This window comes from Terrapene carolina, unplaced genomic scaffold (genome assembly GCF_002925995.2).
Source record: "Terrapene carolina triunguis isolate 2854851 unplaced genomic scaffold, T_m_triunguis-2.0 Scaffold50308, whole genome shotgun sequence".
NCBI lineage: Eukaryota > Metazoa > Chordata > Testudines > Emydidae > Terrapene > Terrapene triunguis.
The window spans coordinates 1-17852 of record NW_020714659.1 but is presented as its reverse complement, the minus strand read 5'-3'; the positions used below and the strand labels follow the sequence as shown (position 1 = coordinate 17852).

The 17852-nt window shown below is 56.8% G+C and overlaps 2 protein-coding genes across 2 annotated transcripts; one reads left to right on the top strand and one right to left on the bottom strand.

The window, feature by feature from the left end:
- The first annotated feature begins 1635 nt into the window (after positions 1-1635).
- Positions 1636-4006, top strand: LOC113405728 (mitochondrial carrier homolog 2-like). The gene is made up of 4 exons (XM_026646978.2): positions 1636-1764; positions 2326-2393; positions 3465-3540; positions 3804-4006. The coding sequence occupies exons 1-4, from the start codon at positions 1726-1728 to the stop codon at positions 3888-3890; spliced, it is 270 nt and encodes an 89-aa protein (XP_026502763.1). The 5' UTR covers positions 1636-1725; the 3' UTR covers positions 3891-4006.
- A 1939-nt stretch (positions 4007-5945) lies between these two features.
- Positions 5946-11365, bottom strand: LOC112113648 (glycine N-acyltransferase-like protein 3). The gene is made up of 5 exons (XM_026646977.1): positions 11273-11365; positions 8700-8807; positions 8195-8321; positions 7795-7915; positions 5946-6429 (listed from the first exon to the last, which is right to left on the bottom strand). Exons 1-5 carry the CDS (start codon positions 11348-11350, stop codon positions 5946-5948), a joined length of 918 nt encoding a protein of 305 aa, XP_026502762.1. The 5' UTR covers positions 11351-11365.
- Between the last annotated feature and the right edge of the window lie 6487 nt (positions 11366-17852).

Here is a 17852-nt window from a genome sequence, read left to right as displayed (position 1 = left end):
CCCTTCCCAGCTCTGACGCCACAGAGCCTTGCCTGTGGCCCTGTTCCCATTCCCTCCCTTAGCAAAACATTATTCCAATTCCCCCCCATTCTCTGTTTCTATCCCCCCCTTACTTCCTGATTGACTGCAGAATATAAAAACTTGAGTTCTGCTTAGCCATACCTTAACCAATTATTTTAATGAAATTTAACTGACCAATTTTAACATATTGTAACATGATTATTTAACCAATGTGACAAAGTTCCTCCTCTATCTTGGTGGGTCCTGCGCTTATTGGCAGATTTTCTTGCCTCAGAGATTCACCATGTGGGTTGGGGAACGGCCCAGAGACCTTCCCCTCTGGAAGAACCCACAGTCCAGGTCAATTGGGAGGTTTCGGGGGGAACCCAGGCCCGCCCTCTACTCCGGGTTCCAGCCCAGGGCCCTGTGGACTGCAGCTGTCTATAGTGCCTCCTGTAACAGCTGCATGACAGCTACAACTCCCTGGGCTACTTCCCCATGGCCTCCTCCAAACACCTTCCTTATTCTCACCACAGGCCCTTCCTCCTGGTGTCTGATAACGCTTGTGCTCCTCAGTCCTCCAGCAGCGCATGCGCGCACACTCTCAGCTCCTTGCACCTCTTGCTCCCAGCTCCTCACACTCCCACCACAAACTGAAGTGAGCTCCTTTTAAAACCCAGGCGCCCTGATTAGCCTGCCTTAATTGATTCTAGAAGCTTCTTCTTAATTGGCTCCAGGTGTCCTAATTAGCCTGCCTGCCTTAACTGGTTCTAGCAGGTTCCTGATTACTCTAGTGCAGCCCCTGCTCTGGTCACTCAGGGGACAGAAAACTACTCATCCAGTGACCAGTATATTTGCCCTCTACCAGACTACTGTACCCCACTGGTCTGGGTCTGTCACACCAGTTATATCCCACCACCTTAATTGGCTTACACCCAACAAAATTAATTATACAGAAGACAGAAACAATCACAGAACCAAACAGAGATTACACAGATAAATAATAGGGAAGTGATAGAACAACACAGAAATGAGGATTTCACACCCCAGCTATTGATGAGTTCTTGTCAGACAGGATGCTATCAAACTAAGAACAGGGCCTCAGACTGTCATGGTGAGAGAAGGCCTATAAACAGGCAGACTGTGATTTTGATTCTTGATTTGTACCTCTATAACTAGCTAAGTGATATGAATACACCTACATTCTTCAAGTCTAGGCCTTTGCTTACAGGCCTGAATATCTATATCCTAATACTCCACCCCTTTTTTTTTCCCCTTTTTCTTTTGGGATCCTTCTGCCCAGGTATCCCTGGAAAAGCATAGGACATGTGGCAACACATTTTTTGTTAGGGCCAGGCATTAAGGTGGAAGGTGTTGATATTTTATTTGTTTTACTGCCTCTTTGTGTAGTATAGTGCCCTGCACCTTCTCTCCTATGGGCGTACCACATCTGTTTTAATTAGTGTTTCAGACTTCCCATTATAGCGGGCCCAAGAAGGTTGGATTCCGATTGCTTGTCCCGGCCGGGGAGCCTGTCCTAGCAGCGTCCGCGACCCGCGTGGGGGCAGTTTGGGTTTCAGGCCCTGGCGGAGCCCAGCGTGCAGACTCGGTGCGGGGAATCGGGGCAGAGGCAGCCCCCTGTGTCTGGGGATGGAGGGGCCGGGCTGTGGCAGGGTGCGGGGTCTCCTTGTTCAATGCGTTTCCCTCTCTCTCTAGGTCTCCACCATGAGCGAGATGAAGAGCTACTCACAGGCTGTCACTGGAGTGCGTGTGTAACCCCGACTCTCCTCTCGGGGCTGTGTGTGGGGGGGGGTAGCCCCACAGAACTGCCCTGGGGTGGGAGGGGCCAGTTTGAGGGAACCATGGGGTGGGAGGTTGGTGCCCTTCCGTGAGTCTAAATCACTAGTTGGTGCTGCATGGTGGGTGAGCTCTCCACCCTCTCGTGCACCTTGGCCTGGCCCCGCCCCTGGGGCTCTGCCCAGCTGGCCCCTTCCCCTTGGGCATGTTGTGCCCGCTGCCCTGCCCATCCAGCCTGTATCTGTCCCGAGCAGGCACTGCTGCCTGGCTCAGACCATGTGCTCTCTGGTGACCTGGGAAGGGCAGGACAAAGACCTCCTTGCCCAGGAGCAAGTCAGTGAGTGCCAGGGTCCCAGCACATGGAGAAGACTGCAGCAGTGCCCTGCTGTGCTGGGAGCTGCACAGACGGTCTCTGCCCCACTAAGACACCCTCCCTCTCCATTGTGCTCCTGTGGCTGGGGGGCTCCGGGTGGGCTGTGGAGCCAGCGCCCCGCCCTACTAACTGTGGCCCATCTCTCGTGCCTGCAGTTCTTGGCCAGTATGCTGACGTATCCCTTTGTGCTCGTCTCCAACCTGATGGCCATTAACAACTGTGGGTGAGTGCCTCGCACGCTGTCCCGAGCCAGCTGCACCCTCCCCCTGCGACGCAAGGGCGTCCGCCCCAGCTCTGAGGAGCAGGAGACGCAGCGGCTCCTGTACAGGAGGCAGGGAGATGCAGCATCTTACTCCCACATCCTATAGGGTTTGATCCAGGATGATGATGTTCCGGCCCCTCGGGGGCTGGGGAGAAACCCTTCAGAGGGGGAGCGGAGCTGCTGTCATCGGCTGCTGATGTGGAATGTGAACAGCTGGCACCGGCAGGCGAGAGCGCTCTGCCCAGCCTGACGTGGAGCTAGTCCTGGCTGTGCTCGCAGCTCACCCCTGCCCCTCACGCAGGCTCCTGTGGTTCCCCTCTTCCCCAGACGCTTGGCAGCCTCTTGGGCTCCCTGGCCAAGGCCCTGCAGCTCCCGTCCCATGTCACGCTTGGCAGGAGCAAAATCACAGGTTGCAGCCTCCAGAATAGACCCGGGCCTGTTCGGGTGTGACAGCCGGTCCCTGCCCGCCCTGCAGTACAGCTGGGACTTGGTAGGGGGGCGGGGGGGGGAGTTCTGCCCTCCTGAATCAGCCCTCCCCACCCCCTCGGGAGTATTGCCCTTGGCCATCTCACTAGGGAGCATCAGCTCTGTCCCCAGGAGAAAGGCTGCTCCCCTGGTGCCCGTCTGCCCCGCTGTAGTGTTGGGGGCGGGGGCAGGAAGCTCTGGCCTTGGGGGAATGGACAGGGGGCAGCTGGGGATCCTGGGACCTGACTGAGCTGCCTGGCTCAGGCCCCGTTAAAGCGACGTAGCCGAGAAGGGCTCAGACAGGAAGTGGCGCTTGGGAGGCCAGGGAGCTTCTGTGAACAGACTGCGGTGACCGGCAGGGGGTGACCCAGCTGCTGCCCCCCGGGCGACTGGCTGCTGCAGAGGCCGTGGTGGGGCGCAGCTTGAGCTGCATTTGTAGGCTCGGAGCAGGGCTGTGTCTGTGCCAGAGCACGGTGCGCTTGTGGCCCAGTCCCCATGCGAGGGGGGGATCCGGGGCACATGGGACATGGCTCACTGCTACTTCCTCCCCCCTCTCCTCTCTTGCAGGCTGGCTGGTGGCCTCCCCCCCTACGCACCCAACTACTCCTCTTGGTTAGACTGCTGGAGCCAGCTGCTCAAGGAGGTACGTCCCGGCCTCGCCCCAGCCCCATAGCACACCGATGCTGTGTGTGGGGCAACCGTGCCTGGCACTCATCTCAGGGTGGGGGTTATAAAAGGGCTGGGAAGCGCTGGCCCTGCTTTATGGCTAGGAGGGCTAGGGGTGGGGAAGGGCTAGGCAGACTGGGGCCTGGGTGACAGGCAGAGGGAAGCTGCCCCGGGGCAGGGCAGGGTAGGGCAGGGCAGGCCACCCTGACAGCCATCTCCTCTCCTCTCCTCTCCATGCAGGGGAACATGAACCGAGGGAACAGCCTCTTTTTCCGGAAGGTGCCTGCAGGGAAGCTGTACGTGTGGGAGGAGAAGCGGTTCCGCTGAGGCTGGAGCTGGGCGAGGGGCCCGGGGCCGGGCCAGAGGCTGGGCCAGATGCACTGAATGATGGGAGAGTGGTGATTTCTATACAGTTTTTTAAATAATGATTCAATCTTGGGAAATGGAGACTGTGTGCAAGTTTGAGAGTCAAAGTTACGGGGCAACGCAGGCCGGCCGGCTGGGAGTGGGGGCACTGCTCTGGGGGGAGAGCTCCCTGGCCGCCGGGGAGGGTGCTGTGCCCTGGTGGGACTGTGCCCTGGCTGGGGGCAGGTCTGGCTCTACCCCGGGTCTGCCTGCAGATGTGCCCCCCCTTCTCTGCTGTCGGTTCTGGCTGTGAAGGAGACACCCCACACTGGCCGGGTGCCCCCGGCTGGGACCCACAGCGCTGCTCCCGGTCGTGGCTTCCCAGGATCAGTGCTAGGCCCCAGCTTTTAAACCACTCCTTGGAGGAACCCTGTGACGTGCCAGCCCCCCAAGGGGTCTCTCTTCCTCCAGGGCCGAGCACACGGCTCCAGCCCCCCTGCTTCACGCCACGAGCTCTGCCCGGCACGTCCCACTGAGCCAGACCCCTGGAGAGACCTGGCTGCTCTTTGGGGACCAGCGTCCCCAGCCAGTGTTTGCAGTGACATCCCAAAGCCTTTTCCACACAGCACACGGTTTATTGGTCCCCTGGAACCCGGCCTGGGAGGTCCCTGGGGCAGCAGAGAGAAGTGAAGGTGAAGACACAGGCCAGGGCCCCACCCAGCCAAGCTGCTGAAGAGCCAAACATGGATCCTGTCTCCATCTCTTTCAGTCCTAGCTGGGAGCTCCTGAGTCCCACCAAACGCCAACTCTTCTTTGTGGAGCCTCCGTTGATCTGGGTTGGTTTTGATCCTGAACGCCCAGTTCCTGCCCCCCAGCCATGTGACACTCCCCCTCCTGTCCCTGCTCTGCCCCAGGAGAGGCTTTTTAACTCTTTGGCACCCACTGGGCAGACATGAATAGTACAGTGGGAAACTGAGGCACACAGGCATCAAAACTATTACAGAAAATTCACTTTGTCCCACCCCCTGAGAGGAAGGGGATGCAGGTCCCTGGGGCCTGCAAGGAGCCAGAGTGCCCCTCCCCCTCTCCACACTGCTACTGACCTACCAGCAAGGGGGAGGAGAACCTGCCATGTCTGCTTTGTGTGGGGGGTCCTCTCCCCCACAGCTCACTGGCTCTGCACCTGGGCCCAGCTACACGGGGAGGGAGCAGCCTGTGCACTGGGGCTGGCAGGGGGCAAGTCAGTCCCAAGTCGCCTGCCCAGGGCCGAGGACGTCCATTCTGGGGGGCAGGGAGAAGAGCGGATGCTCCTCCCTGTGTTCTGGCCGAGCAGGCCTCTACGGTGGGGTCCTATGGCCACTCCCCTCCCGCGTGTAGTGCACCATCATCAACACAAGCCCTGGCCTGGCTTTCCAGCTGGCTGCTGGCCCTGGAGCAGCCGTGCAAGGCCAGCACCTGTCCCCTATCACCACAGGGGAGGTAAGGGGTGGGCCACAGCTGGGACATGTGGTTGAAGCCCAAGGGAGCTTGCACCAAAGCTCTGGCAAGACCAGGCACAGCTCCTGGAAAGGGGACCCCCCACCACCACAGCCCCAGCCGAGCAACAAACTGCCTGGGAAAGGGAGTGGGAGAGCGCCCCCTGCTGAGCCCACAGCACAGGGCACGGGAGGCAGGACTGTGAGCGGAGAGCGCCCCCTGCTGAGCCCTCACCCTGCTCTCTTTGGGGCCAGCACTGACTGCGAGGGGAGAGCGCCCCCTACTGAGCCTCTGCCCTCCTCCAGGGGATAATGGAGCATGAGATAGTCTCCTCTACTAGGCCCCAGCTTCCCAAGGGCTGACAGCTGAGCTCCCTTGGTGGCTGGTCAATGTGTATCTTTTTCGGGGGTGGCAGGTCCCTGGTCATGGCTGGGCTGTGTCCCCATCTCCTCCCCTCCCCCAGGGCTACATACTGCTGGAGCGTGGCTGTCCCCCAGAGGTGGGTGCAGGGCCCTAGGCCGTGTCCCCTTCTCCTCCTCTCCTCTCCCCCCGTGCTATGTGCTATTGGGCGTGTCGCCGTTCCCCAGAATTTGGCGCAGGGTCCTTTGCCGAGTCCAGGGCACTGGCTGGCTGGGACTGGATGAACCCAGGCCTCACCATCAGCTGGTAGAACACCCCAGGCAGGATGCGGAAGCCGAGGCGTTGCAGGGTGTGCAGCGAAGGCTCATTGTGGGGCAGCACTCGGGTGTATACAGGGAAGCCGCGGGCATGCAGCTGTGCCGCCAGCATCCCCACCACGGGCCTCGTGTGGTGCTGGCCGCGATGTTCCGGGAGGGTGTAACCGTGCGTCAGGGCAGCCAGCGGGTCGGTGAGGGACCAGGAGATGGGGGTCCCCTCAGGGGCCAGCAGGCAGGCGTTGGGGAAGTGGCGGATCAGGTGGCACAGGTACCGCAGGCTCCAGCTGTTCCCCCCAAAGTTCCAGGTGTCTCTGAGCAGCATGGCGTGGGCAGGGGACACGGGGGCCAGCCTGAGCCCCTTGTCAGGCCTGCAAGACAGGGCAGGGGGGAGAGAGAGACAGGACGGGGTGGGGTGAGCACAGAGGGGGTTGACCTGGCAAGGGGAGGATGTCAGTGCGTGGGGGGCAGGGGCAATAGAACCAGCAGGAGAAGGGGTAAGTCTAGGGGAGGGGAGCAGGGAGCAACCAAACATGGGAGGTGTGGACATAGGGGGATATTGACCCAGCTTGGGGCGTGGGGTGCAGTGAACTGGGGGCTGGGAGGGTCGAACTGGTACAAGGGAATGAGCCCGGGGAGCAGAAGTTGAGCTGGTATGACATGGCATAAGAGAGGAGCAGTGTCCAGCGATGCCATCCTCTTCCCAGTTGTGGGGCTGAGATGAGCTGGACAGAAAATTGGAGGGGATGGGGGGTTGCCGAATCTCAAACTGGGGGGCATGGAATGTATCCTGTGGGGGAGGAGTGTGCCACCCAGCTCGGAAGGCAGCGCCATCGCCAGCAGCAGCCGAGACCGACGGGTGGCGTGGTATGGCATTGCCATCCTTACTGCTGCGTAACGTTTGGCCTTTGCACTGCGAGGGGAGGCTATGGCAAATTCTGGGGTGGCTATAGCCCGTATAATGCTCTCCCCAGTGCCCCCCATGGAGGGGAGGGAGGCTGGAGGGGGAGTGACCTGGCACAGGGAGAAGGGGGAGTCCTGGGGGGAGGGGATCAAGAGAGGCCCCAGGACATGGGGGAAGGTGACCCCTGGGGGGTAGGGGATTGAGCAAGGCCCCAGCACATGGGGGGAGGGGATCGAAACACTCCCGTGGGCTCAGCACAGGGGCTGTCTGACAAGGCCCAGTCCAGCCCCAGCAGAGTCATCGCTGTTGATGGGCCTTGGCTAAGCTCTGCCCGGAGACCTACCCGCTGACAGGAAAGGAGGGACCAGGGAGCTCTGTGCTTGGAGCCCCCCTCCCCTCAGAGGGGACGGCTCTGGGGTCAAGTACACCTGGCTGCCCGTCCCAGGATACTGAAGGGTTACAGGCTGCCCCTCCCCCTGCTCTCCCCATCCTGGGACCAAGGAGGTTCCTTGGCCAGGCTGGGCTGCCCCTGCCTCCTGGTGAAGTTCTAGGGCTGACTCAGCCCTGCCCCGGAGCAGGATGGGAAATCCTTGGCAGCATGTGCCCAAGGCCTGGGGCTGTGTGTGGGGCCGTGGTGATGCCCTCACTCTGCCAGCACTGTTAGCCTGGGGAACTCATTGCCACCAGATCTAGGGCGCAATGGAGGCCTCTGGCCTGGCACCCCGGGGTCCTTCCCTTCCCCCAGCCCCGCTCCTCCCTCCATCTAGCACTGGCTGGTTGTGTACATTGCCCCATTCTCTCTCACACACCCCATATCTGGGGGGGCACCTACCGGTACTGGGGCATGGCAGGCGGGTCTGGGTGCAGCAGCGGCCGGTACAGATACGTCTCCATCTCAAGCCCTCTGGCCCTGGCAACGTCCCTGATGGTCTCGTATACCCCGTCCTGCAGCCCTGCAGGGACAGCCGTGCGCTGTCAGCAGGGGCCCCTGAAAGGTGCCCATGGACCTGGGGGGCCCAGCCCGGTGCGGGAGAGCAGCAGGGAGGGGCCAAGGGCCACTGTGGGCCGGCATGACCCAACCGGGGGTTCTCAAGCTTGATTCATTCAGGATCCCGGGTCTGGATGGAGAAGGGGCCCAGGCAGGATCCTCAGGACTATTGGCCTGTGGGGGGGGGAGCGGTTCCACCCCCCATATGTCAGGTGCTGGACAGAGCGGGGCTGGAGGGGCTCACCCTGTATCTGGAAGGCCTGGCCCCAGTCCACGGCACAGCTGTTCTCCAGCAGGGCCCGGCAGGCGCCCTCGTCCCGGTAGAAGGCCGTGTACAAGTTGGTGAAATAATCGCTTGGGTCCCGCGCCACCTGCAGGGGGAACACTGTCTGTGGGTGAGCGCAGCCTCTGCCCCCTCCCCCCATGACCCTCAGGGACGGCATCGGGGGAGTGGGGCACAGCAAGCCTCAAGTAAGAGATTGAGGAGGGGGGAAGGGGCCCTGTGAACGGAGCCAGGGGGCTTAGGGGAGAATGGAAAGGGGCTCTGGGCAGCAGAAAGGGGAAACAGGCTGTGGGGAGGTGGGGCAGACAGAAGGGGGAGGGGTAGAGATGACACCAAGCAGGGAAAGGGGCAAGGAAGTCAGGGAGGGGCAGTGATGGCGTCAGGTGGGGGAGGGGAGCGAGGGAGCCATGGCGAAAGGTGGGGGAGGGGAGCGGGGCAGATGGGAGGGGCCCAGCAAAGGCCGCACTTCTCTGCGTGGCCGGGTCAGGACCATTTTGAACTCTGGCCATGAATCCACCAGTACCTCCTGGCCAGCCGGGTTCCCGCGGTTCACATGCATCACAGTGCCGTAGACCTGCCAAGACACAGGGGTCAGAGTCCGGGGATGTCCCGGATCCCCAGGATCGGTGCTGGGCCCCAGCTTTTACTCTGCCCCTTGGAGGAGCCCTCAAAGTGCCAGCCCCCCAGGGGCCCCACTCTTCCTGCAGGGCAGGCCACCGCCTCTGAGATGGAGCCTCTGGGCTCCAGCCCTCCTGCTCCACCCCGCGAGCTCTGCCCGTGCCTCCCACTGAGCCAGACCCCTGGAGAGACCTGGCCGCTCTTGGGGGGCTCTGACACCCCAGCCTGTGTTTGCAGTGACACCCGGCAGCATTGTCAAGCCAGGCCAGTTTATGAATCACGGAGCGGCCTTAGGTCAGCAGAGAGAACTGGGGGTAAAGCAGTGTCCATTGTGGTCAGCCAAGGCCCAGCCAAGCTGGAATGAAAGACCCTTTCCAGGCTGTCTCTGTCTCCGTCTGACCTCCTTGGCCAGCTCCAGGTGAGAGCCTCCATCTTTGTCCACCACCACCCACCTCCCAGTCCTGTGCTCTCGAGCTGGGGTCTCTGCTCAGCCTCCCGGCTGAGAGGCGGGGAAATCCAGGAGTCAGCAGCGCTTGCCTTGTCTCTCTGGGTCACTTAAACTAGTGACTGTCCCAGTGAAGTTCGAACCCCCAAATGCTATCCATAGAAGCCACAGCACCTTCCCCATCCCTGTCCTTCCAGGCACGGTCAGCATGCTCACAGCTGGCTCGAATCAAACTCACCCTTTCCAATACCCAGCTCAGAGCAGTCTCACATCCACCGTTACGGCAGGTCTGTTCACTGACACTAGCTGGGGGCAGGGGGGAGTTTTCATTCAGCCTCAGCACCTTTTGCCCCCCCAAAACCTTTGGGTTTGAAACTGGGATGGGACCCGCCCCGGCATTCCCCCCCCCCCCCATCTGACAGGGAGTGAGAAGGGTCGTGACCCCCTCTTCCTCCATGTGTCGGCCATCTTGGCTGCACCCTGGGGTGTCCTGACCCCTCGGCTGGGGTAGGGAGTGACCCCGTGAGCATTTGGGGGATCAGTGTAGGTGTGGCCCCCTGCGAGGCTGCTCTTAGTCCAGCCATGTCTCTGGGGTGCTGGTGTCCCAGGGTCTGGTGATGCAGGGGGCTCCCCTACGCTGGTTGTCCCAACCCCAGGGCTGTGTGTATGCCAGGAATCCATTTCCCCTCCTGGGGTTAACCTGTTGCCCTCACCCCAGGCCAGGACCCTCCTGCTGGCGATTCCGGGTCTTAACCTTGGCCATGCCTTGCCCGTGTCTGCCCATGCTCAGCTGGGGGCTCAGCTCCCACCAGGTTCCGCTCTGACTCTGTTTCCCCAGGGAGAGCAGGCTGCGAGCTGGCTCCCTTGGTCACAGCCTCAGGGAAGTTCTGCCGGAGCCCGTGTGACTCACATGTCCCGTGTTCCCCCACTCAAATACAAGGGTCAACTTCCAGACAGACAGGTGGCCTGAGCTCAACAGCCTTTCCTTAGTGTTACAGGCAAGCGGGGGGAGGGGACCCTGCTCCCTGCCGGCCGAGCTATTCGCCTTTTCACTGACACCTCCAGTCTGAACCTCTGGCTCCTGGGGTTCAAACCCTTGCCTGGGGCAGGATCAGGGACTGGATTTTTTCTTAATGTAAGGGGACTGTTGCCCCCTTACTAACATTCAGTGGGGGTGTTTTGGCTGGCTAGCTCCCAGCACTAAAAGGGGAAGGGTCGATGGGAAATCAGGAGCCTGTGACTGACAGTCCCCAGGAACAATGGGGAGAGGCCAATGCTCCAGATCAGCCTGATTGACAGGGCGGGCAGGCTTATCAAGGAGTCAGGAGGCCAGGGGGGTCCCATCCTCCGTATGTGAGCTGGAATGGCCTGAGTCAGACAGAGTGGGGCCAGGGGCAGAGCTAAGGAGAGCAGGGGCCCAAGCTAAGCTGCTGGAAGCAGAGCTGCAGCCGTCAGAGTAATGAACCACTCCTGTGTTTTGCAAAGGCTGCCGGGGTCTCTGCCAACACACACCGCAGGGGCCTGGTCCAAGCCTCCCGCAGGCATCTCACGCAGCTGCATTCGCTGCAGGGAGCCACGGAGAGAGATGGGAGGGCTGGTGTCAAAGGCCCAGTGGTGGGGGTCACGGGCTTGCCCCTGTGGAGCTGTGTGCAGCCTCGGGCCCCGGCCCACTACAGGGGTCACTCCCAGGGGACTGGTGACAGGCTGGGGTACAGCACATCCCCTGTGGATCTATAAGAGCCTGCCCGGCCCCTGAACTGCTGCCCCCCGACCTGGAGAAAGGGTCTGCCCCCCAAACTGCTACCCCCTGACCAGGTGGAGGGGCCAGCCCTCCATGTAAGCCCAACCCAGGGGATTGCACCTCAGCCCAATATGTGCCCCATCACCCAGGTGTCTATGAGGGACTTTGCCCTGCTCTCTGCCCAGCCCGAGGGTGGGAGCGTTTGGCCCTGCGGGGGCGGGCGAGTCCTGGTCACCAGCAGCGTGTCAGGCAGGCCCCTCCGTAGCATCCCCTCCAGCAGCCGCAGCTTGGAGGAACAGCTCAGGATCAGCATCGCTGACAGGGATGGGCCTTCACAGCTTCCAGCGGGACCATGTGAGGGACGCCTGCGGGGACAGGAGACCCATCAGTTCCCTGTGACTGTCTCCCAAGCCCAGAGACAAGCTGCCAGCTCCCAGCCCTGCCAAAATAGCAAACACTGTGTAGACCCCACAAGAGCTCACCAGTCTATGCACAGCCCCCTGTGTGTTCACCAGAGACCTTACATTAACTAACCAGTCTATATGCAGTGCCCTTGCTCACCAGAGACCCTACAAGATCTCACCAGTCTGTGCGCAGCCCCTGTGCTCCCCAGACACCCTACAGTATCTCACCAGTCTGTGCACGGCCCCCGTGCTCACCAGAGACACTACCATAACTCATCAGTCTGTTGGCAGCCCCTGTGTTCCCCAGAGACCCTACAATAACTCACCAATCTGTGCATGGTTCCCACGCTCATCAGAGACCGTACAATAACTCACCCGTCTGTGTGCAGCCCCTGTGCTCACCAGATACCCCACAAGAAGAAGGCTGCTGTAAGGCCATGTGATGCCAGGGCTGTCCGTACAGGGCTAGGGCTCCCACTCGCCTGGGGTCACTCTATGCCAGGGGAAGGATCAGTTCCTGGGTGTCTGTGGAGCTGCGAGGTCCCTGTCTGTCTCTCCTTCAGGGGCTGCTCCAGCCTCTTATCCCCCAGCGAATGAACCATTAACAGAGTCTGTCAGTCCTGGAGCCCAGAGGCGGTGACATCCCTGCAGCCGCATGGCACAGTTGATTGGGATTTTGCTCTGGGCAGAGGTTGAGGGGCCTCCAGAGAAATGCAAGTGCACCCAGAATGGACCAGGGCCAGGGGCAGAGTGAGAGCAGGGGCTGCCTTCCCCCCTTCCCCACCGATGCCCCTCAATCCCGACCTGCAGCCCCCTGCTATGCCGGCCTGGTCTTGGTCACTGTGTGTCCGTGCCATACCCAGCACAATGGGGCCCCAATGACCCTGAGTGTGAGCGCCCCACAGCAGGAAATGCATTTCCTATAACATACCAGGATTCAGCTTGGGCCTTCTCAGCACATTTGAAAGCCCCAGCGTCCTGGAAGACAGTACCATGGTGAATAGAGCCACTTTGGGTCAGATCAGCCAGGTGGGGCGAAAAAAACAACAATACCAGGGGATTGGTCCCTGTGACAAAGTGGGAATTTGTTGTAGTATTTTATGACCTCCGTATGTGCCTCAGTTTCCCCTCTGTGTTGCAGTGTTACCCTGGGGGGAGAAAAGGGAGCAAGTTTGCTCTCAGGGCAGGCTACGAGGCATAGGTGGGTGTCACCTCCCTGCCTGGGTGGAGGAGGGAGTCATTAAGGAACTAGTTGAAATTGACCCACATCAACAAAGGGGCCAGAGAGACAAAGCAAGTCCCCATGTTTTATGGACTTCAGGGAAGCTGAGCAAAGACCCCATCACGAGAACAAAGGACTGAAGGGGGAAGGTAGGGGAGTGTGACAGAATGTACCCTTGTGTCCACAGCATACCCACTGTTGTAATAATCTTTGTACAACCTTGCAAGGTATTATTTGTAAATGTATAATTTGCCGATCAGTATTGCCCTGATAAAATATGTGTGTGGCAACATTGTACGTGAAGTGATAAGATTCCCCTTTATGGTGTTAACACGTGCTCTAACCTGAGGTTGGCAAACAAGCCTGTCTCAACAAAGGAATGGGTGCTCTGCTTAATTTGCATTTAAGCAACAAGCAGAGTCATCAAGCAGGAAGGGAAACAAAAGAAACTCCAACAGGGGAGGAAAAAGCAGCAGGAAGCATCCTTCCCTACAGATTCCCTCTCCTGAATCTCAGCTGCAAATCTTTTCCAAGTGTTTCCACCCTCTGTGGAGAAAGAAGTGGTTCAGAACTATTCAGAAAAGCTGGACGAGCACAAGTCCATGGGGCCGGATGCACTGCAGCTGAGGTTGCTAAAGGAGTTGGGAGATGTGATTGGACTTTGAGAGACGCCAATCCTCATCTGACCTTTCCTGGGAATGTTCAAACGAACATGTAAACAATGGTGTCGGCCTGCAAAAAGCTGAATCATTCATAGACAGGTGACTTGCCCAGGTGGCTAGAGACCCCATTCTGTGGCTGTGATGTGGCACAAGAGAAAGACTATATAAGGCCCTGGAAGCCCCTCCATTTTGTCTTCAGCTGGCTCAAGAGGTAGCCTCTCCACCCCAAAGAGATGCCTGAAAGAAACTGGGAAAAAATGACAGTAACTATGGGGGTGTGAGTGATTGTTGGACCCAGACTAGGAAGGAGTCTAGTCTGTCAAAGAAGCTTATTGGAACATCTCTGAGGGTGAGATTTACCTGCATTTAGTTTCCTACTGCATTAGGCTTGGATCTCTGTGCTTTGTTTTATTTTGCTAGGTAACTTACTTCGTTCTGTCTGTTATTGCTTGGAACCACTTTAATCCTACTTTTTGTATTTAATAAAATCACTTTTTACTTATTAAGTAATCCAGAGCAAGTAATTAATTCCTGGGGAGCAAACAGCTGTGCATATCTTTCTATCAGTGTTATAGAGGGCGGACAATTTATGAGTTTACCCTGTATAAGCTTTATACAGAGTAAAACGGATTCATTTGGAGTTTGGATCCCATTGGGAACTGGGTGTCTGGGTGCCAGAGACAGGAACACTTCTTAAGCTCTTTTCAGTTAAGTCTGCAGCTTTGGGGCACGTGGTTCAGACCCTGGGTTTGTGTTGGAGCAGACTGGCGTGTCTGGCTCAACAAGACAGGGTTCTGGAGTCCCAAGCTGGCAGGGAAAACGGGCTCAGAGGTAGTCTCAGCACATCAGGTGGCAGTCCCAAGGGCGTCTCTGTGACCGAACCCGTCACAGTTCATCTAGGATTGCCAACCCTCCAGGAATTAAAGATTAATCTTTTATGTCATGTGATGAAACTTCCAGGAATACGTCCAACCACAACTGGCAACCCTAGGCACAGCTCTGAAAGATTGCTCGAGTTTCTAGTCCAAGTTTAATATTAAATTCTTGTTTCAGTGTTGTTTGCGCTCCCAATCTCCATTTTGAATTCCAGGTGGTGCCAGCAACCTGCCATTACTGGCTACATGCGGCTGCCTGCGGCTTGCAATACATTCTGCTTTGGGTAATAAATTGGAAATCCCTCCCATTCCTAGATTAATAACATACGTGCCACCAGAAACTGACCAGGCTCAGGGGCGACCTCTGCCTCTTGTGTTTCTGATGCTGCTTCCGCAGCGGGCAGCCCCTCTGGGGAGGGGCATCAGAAAACCCCTCCGAGTAGAGACCCAGGATGTGCTGCAGCTGCTCCGGCAGCAAAGCTGCCTTGGAGACCACAGTGAGCCCGAGAATCACTTTGGCCGCCTCATCCAGCGCTTGTTGGCTCCCCACTGGCCCTGTGCTTGGTTCAGGGGTGAGAAGGTCGCTGTCCAGGCTGGCGCGGCTGTTGTGAAGCGCTGGCGGTGCAGCACAGCCAATAGTGTAGCTAGTGGGGTGCAGGGGAAGCAGCCGCTTCCCCTCAACACATTTCCCAAAAGCGGCGCCTGCCAGGGACAGGCGGCGGCGCAGGACAGAAGGTGAGCGGCGGGGGTCTGGTGCCTTGCACTAGGGGGTCCCTTCTGGGCAAGGGGCTCCCCGGGGCCGGGCCCAGGCCCGCAGGGCAGGGGCGCAGGCCGCACTGTCTGGACGGGGGGCCCTGGCGCGGCGCAGGAGCCTGGAGCCCAGGGCGGGGGGGACAGGACCCCGCAGGTGGGGCCGGGCAGCGCAGCTCGGCGGGGGACACCTGCACAGTGGGCTGGGCAGAAGAGACTCTCCCGGGACCGCGGGGGGATGGGGGTATCCACACCCCCGGGAAGCCCACAGGAGTCCTGAGCCCGGCCCCAGGGTTAATCTGGGAGGGAAACGGGAGGAGCCAAGGGGGGGCATGGCCAGAGGAGGAGCCAAGGGGGGGTGCCTTTTTTATGTTTGCTCCCCCTACACTTAGACCCTGGCTACTCCACTGAGCACAGCACCCAGCACCTGGTCAAACTCCTCGTAAAAAGGGGCAAGCTCCGAGCGGGGTGGTTCCCATCCCTGGCTTTCTGGCATCTGCTCCCTGCGCTGATCACCGGTCTCCACTTGGCCCAGACAGTAAACAAAGTGCTGCCTCCAGGGATGTTCAGGATTTTCAATATTGATTGAGTTAGCTCTGAGACCCACCTCGCCTCAAGTGACATGTCTCCCTTCAACAGTTGTTCAACCCAGTATTCTACATAGCTTGTAAACTGTTTCCCGAACAAACATCTTGCAATAACCATAATGGTCAGCGAGCTTGAAATCTAGTTCTTAGCTCTTGGCAGACCATTGTGACACACTGTACCCCAATGTTCACCACTTTTACAAGACTATGATAAATTTTGTACAAAGTTTGCATTGTGAGGGATCATCGGAAAACTCATAATTTGCTGATAATTATTGTCATGGTAAAATATGTGTGGCAACAGTGTAGGTAAAGTTATAAGATTCTGCTGTATGATGTTTGTGATGTTATCTGATTAAAATATGACCATATAGATCATTGTTGCAACCACTGTTACATATTTGCAACAAATCTTGTACAAAATGTGGCATGTAAGATGTCTATGAAAAGGTTATGATTTGCTGAATATGATTATGCTATCTGTATGCATGTATCATTTTGTATTTGAAGTTATGAGTATTGGCTCTATACCTGGATTTCAACTGTTTCCTCCTGGGGTAACACCCACAAGGTATTTAGCCTGCACATCCTGGAGGGACTATTCAAATTAAGGTTTCAGAGTAGCAGCCGTGTTAGTCTGTATCCGCAAAAAGAACAGGAGGACTTGTGGCACCTTAGAGACTAACAAATTTATTTGAGCATAAGCTTTCGTGGGCTACAGTCCACGTCATCAGATGCATAGAATGGAACATATAGTAAGAAAATATATATACATACAGAGAACATGAAAAGGTGGGAGTTGCCCTACCAACTGTAAGAGGCTAATTAATTAAGATGAGCTATTATCAGCAGGAGAAAAAAAAACTTTTGTAATAATTATCAAGATGGCCCATTTTAGACAGTTGACAAGACGGTGTGAGGATCCTTAACATGGGGAAAATAGATTCAGTATGTGTAATGACCCATATTAAGTGGCTCATCAAGAAACACTTAACTGACAATGGAAGACCATGTACACTGAATGGACTGTCCTGTCCTGTGCTGTCTGGGGTATAGGTAATGATTTCCTGCTGTGACTAAGCAAAATTATGCCTGGACACGTGACTTGCCCATGTGATCCCAAACCCCATCTTTTACCTGTAATTTTCTACTAGCTGTGCTGAGGGCTTTGTTTGAAACAATGGGTTTCCCTCCACATGGCAGAAGCTATAAAAGGCCCTGGAAACACCTCCATTTTGCCTCTTTCCAGCTCAAACCTCTGGACTAAGGACTTGTACTAATGGAACATTCTAACCAAGGGACTGAGGTCCTTCCAATGATTTGGAAGTAACCAGAGACTTATCAAGCCAGCAGTTTATTCCATCACTGCTACAAGCCTGAACCAAGAACTTTGCAGTTATTGTACTTATTTGATTCCTTGAACCAATTTTAACTCTCACCTTTTTCTTTCTTTCTTTCTTCCTTTGAATATACCTTTAGATTTCAGATACTAAAGGACTGGCAACACTGTGATTTTTGAGTAAGATCTGAGTTGTATATTGACCTGGGCATGGTCCTTTGGATCAGAAGCACCTGTTATTTGATTAAATTGGTTTTAAAGAACCACTCATCTATAAGTCTAGTGTTTTTGATGGCGATACAAGGACTGGAATGCTTAAGGAAACTGCTGATCTGACTGCTTGTTAGCCAGTGTGGTGAAACAGCAATTGACTTTTGTTGCTGGTTTGGTATATCTCATGAGAGAATAGCCACCAGCTTTGGGGCATATCAGCTCTATTTTTCAGCAGTTGGTCCTGAATTTGGTATTCTCAGTTGTGACCCACGAAGGCTCAGTTAGCATGTTGCTAAGGCATATTTCAAATCTGGGGAAGCAACCCAAATCAGTTCCTCAGAGCAAACAGGGAAATTGACATGTCAGTCAGGTGTCAACAAAATCAACTGGACTATATCACTAAGTTAAGCGGCCATTCTTTGACAGGAAGAAGGATGTGAGCGAAAAATTTACATCTTGGCAAACAGACTCGCTGTTGCCTGAACCCCAGCTGGAGGTGATTCTCAAAGAGGAGCTAAAGGTGTAAAAATGAGGAACAGACGCCCCAAATCACCTCTCTCTCTCCTCATCTCTACTCACGGCATCAACAACATTTGAAAGACAAAGGAAGCATCACTGAACTGGGGGAGTCGTCCTGCTGAAAGAATCCAGCCAGACAGTCGTGAATACACGGCGAGAGAAATCCATTTGCTTTAAGTTCACTTAGCTTGTAAGGTTAGGTATTAGTTTGCATTTTATCTTTTATTTCTTTGTAACCGATTCT